This window comes from Fukomys damarensis, unplaced genomic scaffold (assembly GCF_012274545.1).
Source record: "Fukomys damarensis isolate Sample0158 unplaced genomic scaffold, DMR_v1.0_HiC HiC_scaffold_19, whole genome shotgun sequence".
NCBI classification, from domain to species: domain Eukaryota; kingdom Metazoa; phylum Chordata; class Mammalia; order Rodentia; family Bathyergidae; genus Fukomys; species Fukomys damarensis.
This window is the reverse complement of record NW_022900931.1, coordinates 18,281,038-18,286,964: the sequence shown is the minus strand read 5'-3', so window position 1 is coordinate 18,286,964 and position 5,927 is coordinate 18,281,038. Positions and strand designations below refer to the sequence as shown.

The window sequence follows — 5,927 nt, the reverse complement described above, 5'->3', positions numbered from 1 at the left end:
TGAGCCCGTGCCGGCGGGCCCGGCGACAGACTTCCAGGGGGGCCATGGCCGTGCTGGCGTGGAAGTTCCCGCGCACCCGGCTGCCTGTGGGCGCCAGTGCCCTCTGCGTGGTGGTCCTCTGTTGGCTCTACGTCTTCCCTGTCTACCGGCTGCCCGACGAGAAGGAGATCGTGCAGGGGGTGCTGCAGCAGGGCACAGCGTGGAGGAGGAACCAGACGGCCGCCCGGCTCTTCAGGTACTCGCTGCCCTTCCCCTCCGGCGTCCTTTCTGCCCCGCGCTGGACCGGGTCTCGGCCGGGACGGCCTCGCAGTGCGGTGTCTGCGTCTGGCTTGTTTGTCCCGCTGTCCATTGTGACTTCCCCGACCTGGACCCCTTCCCATGCCTTTCCATTCGGAGAGATGTGCAGACACCTGCTTGACGCAGGTGAAGACTGAGCTGGGTCCTCCCAAGCCTCATTTGCCTTGAACAATCTGAGGATGAGAAGGGTGGGCAGGAAGACCCAGACTAACTTAGTCTCTCGCACTTAATAAGAATTTATTTCTTGGGCTCTGCAGATTGATGCTAAAGAGAGCTAAAGGACGCGGCTTCCCGAGAAAGGTGAGCAGTTAGTAACATAAATCATCAAAGAGGGCCTGAGGGGCAGACCTTGGGCAGTGAGGACACAGGGACACCCAGCCAGGTCCCTCCTGCTTTGCACACTGGGTCTAGCGCAGCTAGATAGGTCGGACTGACGTCTTACCTAGAGCCAGATGCTGCAGTTTGTACGTTGAAATCGCAACAACTTTCTAATAACAGAATTTTTTTTTCCCCTCTTCCCGATCACCAACTCTTTGGAAGGATGAGTTACCCGCCCAAGGTCATCTACCTTTGAAGTTGGGTGCTGGAATTTTCACCACTTAAAAGCTTCCTGTTCTTTTTGTTGGCTTAAACTTGTGGATGCTTCTGGAAGGTGGGAGTTGTCCTTCAGGGAGAGACTTGAAATCAGAAAAGAAACAAAAAACAAACCTAGGTTGGATATCAGAACCCTGAAGATCATGGAGAGGCTGCAGTGTCCCTTTGCTAGGGGGAGGGGACTGTTAGTTCCAGGAGCCAGGGGTTGGCAGGTGTTGGAAGATCTGTAGAGCTGCTTTTCTTTCCTCAAAGTACAGTGTCCCTTTCACCTTCGTTCCTGGGGCTGAAGATGCTGTCGTTGGCTTTTCTGTGAGTAGAGGGTCTGGCTAAGGAGGGTTTTGCTCTGCTGTTTAGAAGATCCTCGGGTCAATGTGTGGCAGGTGAGAGCCAACTTAAGCGCTTTCACTGCTGTATTTACAAATGTCCACAAGCATCTATACATTTAAAAAAAAAACTTCTGAATATATATTTCCCCTCCCCTTCCCAGGCCTGCTGTTGGAAAGAAGGTCACAGAGATGATATAGCTGGTTCTCTTGGAGGAAGGCAGCAACATTTTCCTTAAAGCTGCAGAGGGGAGATTTTTTTCCTCTTTCTTTTTTTTATAACGGCACCATCACTAAGTTTAAAAATAACCCAGCCCCCTAACAGTACATAAAGATTTGTCATCTTTTGCCTGGCAACATTGATTGCTGGACTCGAAAGAAAGCGCTTTTATTTCAAGTAATATATGGAAATCAGTTAAGAACTTCCCATTGGCTTGCAATGAAAGACTCGCTTTTTTTGTATGGGAGAATAAATAATGAAGCTCTGTTAGAGAATAGATTTGTTTGTAAGAGGACACAATTGAGTGTAAGAATACTTCATGTTCTGAGCGACACAGATTGATTGTTGCCGGGATGGATTTGTCCCTTGCTCTCCACAGCCTGAGGTAGTCTTTAGTATGTGTAGCTGTCCTTTAGTCTTCGCTATGCATCTACGTGCAAGGAATGACTTACTGAAACCCATACACCATAAAGGGTACTCGAACACACCCTGCAAAGTTAGTGTCTGTGAACTGCGTGAAGGGCACCACTGCTTATCGAGCTAAGGACAAGCTTCAGATTAGAAGACTCAGTTTGTACATTGTCTGTGCCGGGAACAGATAAACAGCATGATATCTCTGGCAACTTACTCTATTGCTTTGATGCTTAGCTTATTTATAACAAAAGGATGGTAATGTCTCCCATGTAGGACTGTTATAAGGTTTAAGTAATAATAGTAATAATAGAAATAATGATGATGATAAAAAACTAATACATTGCACCCCCCAATGTTTGTTTTATGATTGTTATAGTTGTAATTTTCTGTATATGGTACAATTTAAATAAGGACATTGGGCCAGCCCATAAGAATTTGGAATGTTTCTCCTGCAAGATTGATAGAAGAAACATTATTATTATAGAAGAAACATTATTTGTCCATGCCCACCTCTTCACTCACTTTGCTTAAGCTAATAACCAGAGAGAGGAGTTTGGAAAAAATCAAGCTGCACATTTGTTAAGTGAAAAGAATATTTGTATTACTTTGCACATTTAGTAAAATGCATTTTTTTTAACACGTGGATTATTAGCATCTGAGTACAAGGGTATATTAGGTCAGCCTGAAACCTTATTGTGCCCAGGAGTCACAGTTCTGCCAAGAAAGTATCTGTGTTTCTGCAGCTTGAAGTGTCTGGTCAAGACAAACATTTGCACATATGTGTACGGCAATGTGTATTTCTGCATGGAGGTGGATGCAGGTTTATTTAGAAAGAGTGAAATGCTGTCATCTGCATGTACACATATACAGGCATATGCTTACATCCAAGTATTTGCCGTTAGTCACTTAAGCAGTATTTACTGAGTGGCTACTAACTTCCTGCCACGTGTGAGTTAAGGCCAGGAGGGTAAGGGTGTATAGCATGGAAAATTGTCTCCTCTGAGAAAGCTTACTTTTTGCTAGGGAATGACTGACAACCAAAAGGAAAACAAATAATCATTATTTGCTGTACTTTTCAATGTTATGAAGAGAAAGAGAGTATTTCATTACGTTTACAAGCACCAGCATTTCAGACTTTATTTTGTCTTGTTTTATTTTATTTTATTGTTTTGCAGTGCTGGGGATTGGACCTAGGGCCTCAACCATGCAGACACGCACTCTGCCACTGAGCTGTACATTCTCAGCCCACTTAGATTTTATTTTACCGTGTGTGGCTCTATTTATTTTCAGGATTTTCATCTTCTCTCAGCTCAGAACCATAGAAGTCAACCTGAGTACTTGCTTCTCAGATGGGGGAACTTGGACAAACTGTGTAGGAGACGACTGTGAGAAGGTGACAGAGCTGCAGAGGGCTTGAACTCAATGGAAAGTTTCCCTGGCAATCATACGGTGATAGAGGAAGTAAAGAAATCAATTGATCTTAGCGTGGGAGCTTTCTGAACTCTTGTTGCTTTGGATCCAGTAGTTAGGGGGTTTGAGAAATAACAAACCAAAGCAGCATTTGTCTTTTCCATCATTTTTTTCATTTGCTCCTCCAAAAAGCTTTGGATTTATGTGCAAGGCTGTATGTATATTCTTGGCACCTGACATGCTAACAACAACACCAGCAATAGATTACTGGGTGCTTCCTGTCTGCCTGGCACAATAAGTGTTCTATATATGGATTGCCACTTTTAATCCTCAGAGGAACTTTGCATTTTATCCACATTTATAAAAATAAACATGCCTTTGTCCCTGACATCAAAGGATTTACTATAATCCCATGGGAGGGGAAGAGTAGACATATAAAAATATATTTACCTTGGGCCCTAGAAAGACAGTGTGGCAGTGGCAGGTTTAGAAAACAATCATGGTGTGGTTGGATTTATGGTTGATCTCTTTCTAGTTGTGCAGCCATTTGTGAGTTCAATCTGCCAAGCCTCAGTTTCCCCATTTGTGAAATGACAGTTCTAGTAGTACATATCTCACAGTACCGATTGCCTGAGACATCCAGAAAGCACCTATAATGAAAATAAAGCGCCACATCTCTGTTTCACTCATGGTCATTATAATAAAAATATGCGCCAAGGTTTGGGGAAGGTCACAGAACGTGGTGATTCCACTGGCAGAGAAGAAATAAGATTTCAGAAGGGAGATGGCACTTGCTGTAAGCCATACTATAGGGGTAAAAGGAACCTTTTTATATTATCGATAGGAGTGTGACTTAGTACACCTACTGTGGAAGTCAATATGGAGATTCCTTAAAAACTAAAAACAGGACTTCCATTCAACCCAGCTCTTCCCCTTCTAGGTACCTTCCTGAAAGAGTTAAAGACATCATATTACAGTGGTACATGCACACTTGGGTTTACAGCCACACAATTCACACCAGCTAACTCTTGAAAGGGGCCTATATGTCCACTGACAGGTGAATGGATAAAGAAAATGTGGTGTTTATCTGTGTTGGAGTACCTTCTGCCACAGAGAAGGATAAACTCGAGTCATTTGTGGGAAGATGGATGCACCCTGAGGCCATGATGTTCAGTGAAATAAATCAGATGCACGAGCTTAACTATCACATCGTTTCTCTTATGTGAGAAACCAGAAATATAAATAAAGAATAAAATGAAAGATAAGAAATGAGACAGATTTTTTTCAGATGGGAAAGGACCTAAGAGATGCAGGGAAGTGGAAGGGTAGGAAGGGAAAGGGGAGGAAAAAAGGAATTATAATGTGTTCCATACATGCATCAACTCCTGATGTATTAATAAAAAATAAAAGTTGAGAAAAAAGATGGGGTAGTGTTAAGAGGTGAGGACAGAAGAACGTTACAGGCAGAGACAGCAGAAACAGTGAAGCCAGGGGGTTTGGCAGTGCTTGGCGTGTCCTTGGGTTGGAAAGTTATCGAGTCATCCACGGAGTCCTTGGTAGAAAGGTAGGCTGGGAGCTAACAGGAAGCCACGTCTCAGTCTTTGAATGTGTCTGAGGCGGGGCTCCCAAGGAATGGACAAACACCAGCCGTCACAGGGTACGGCCCCCAGCAGGGGTGGCACAGTGCTGTTACCAGTGGGTTTGATGGCAAGCTCGGGGTAATACAGCGAAGTGGTTGTTCTGAAGATTTTGTCTACTTACTAACTTTGTGATGATGACTTGAACCAGTCTCGTCTCTTTTGCTTTCCAAATCCTGAACAAGCCGCTGATCTGGGCAGTTCTACTTTTACGTGGCTTTTTCTTTTCCTTACTTTTGAATCTGTGACTCTTTAAAGATTCAGGCATGCACAGTTGCCTTGGTGGCCACAGATGGACACTGGGACAGGAGGGATGACAGGGAGGTACAGCCATCCCTGTATATGAGACAGTTTAGTGTCTATAAGTTGGAGATTTGTGGGATTTACCTTGAAGAAATAGCTTAGGAGAAAAATGGTGTAGTAAGTTTTGATACTTAAAATAAGTCACATTTATGCTGCAGATTTACAGATGTAGAAGAACTCGGCAATAATGACAATAGCACGAATCTGTTGTTCAATTTTATTGACACATAAAACATACGAGGCCCAGTTCTTAGCATTCCTATGTGTTTACCTTTGTCCCCAGAGCAGTTCTATAAAGTAGGTTTTGCATATTCTTACAGAGGAGGATGTGGAAACTTAAGAGTGATCCATGAATAAAACAGTAAGAGTTGCATTTTGAATCCTGAACTATTGAATTTAAACCTCCTGCTTGTTTTCTGATAATCTTGGATAAGTGAAGCTTTGTTATACATATCTTTTATAATCTGGCCCCGATTTCTATTCTGCACCATATCTTCCATCAGCTTTTTTCAGTGGCCTTCATTGTCCCTTTCCTTATTGTTCTGTAACATGTGGGATTGTTGTGAGGATTAAAGTGTTGAAAATGCTTACCCCTTCCCAGCACATGACTAGTGCTCAGTTTTTTGTGACTGTCCTCCCACGCAGCTTAACTTGGTCCTGCTCCTTCCCTTTTATTTTATTTATTATATGTATTCCTTTTATTGGCGGGGGGGGGGGGGGCCAGGGGGG

The 5,927-nt window shown here is 43.5% G+C and overlaps 1 protein-coding gene across 2 annotated transcripts in view; it reads left to right on the top strand.

The window, feature by feature from the left end:
* The first annotated feature begins 6 nt into the window (after positions 1-6).
* St8sia1 (ST8 alpha-N-acetyl-neuraminide alpha-2,8-sialyltransferase 1) overlaps positions 7-5,927 on the top strand; it is a 124,204-nt gene continuing 118,283 nt past the window's right edge. Inside the window, exons 1-2 of one of the 2 annotated variants that reach the window (XM_033766279.1) lie at positions 170-235; positions 555-597. Coding sequence is in view for 1 of the 2 variants with exons in the window: in XM_010615537.3 (XP_010613839.1) it covers positions 45-235 (191 nt within the window). In the remaining variant the exon portion in view is untranslated. Of the gene's footprint in view, positions 236-554; positions 598-5,927 lie in introns of both variants that reach the window. The other variant, XM_010615537.3, reaches the window with a different exon arrangement.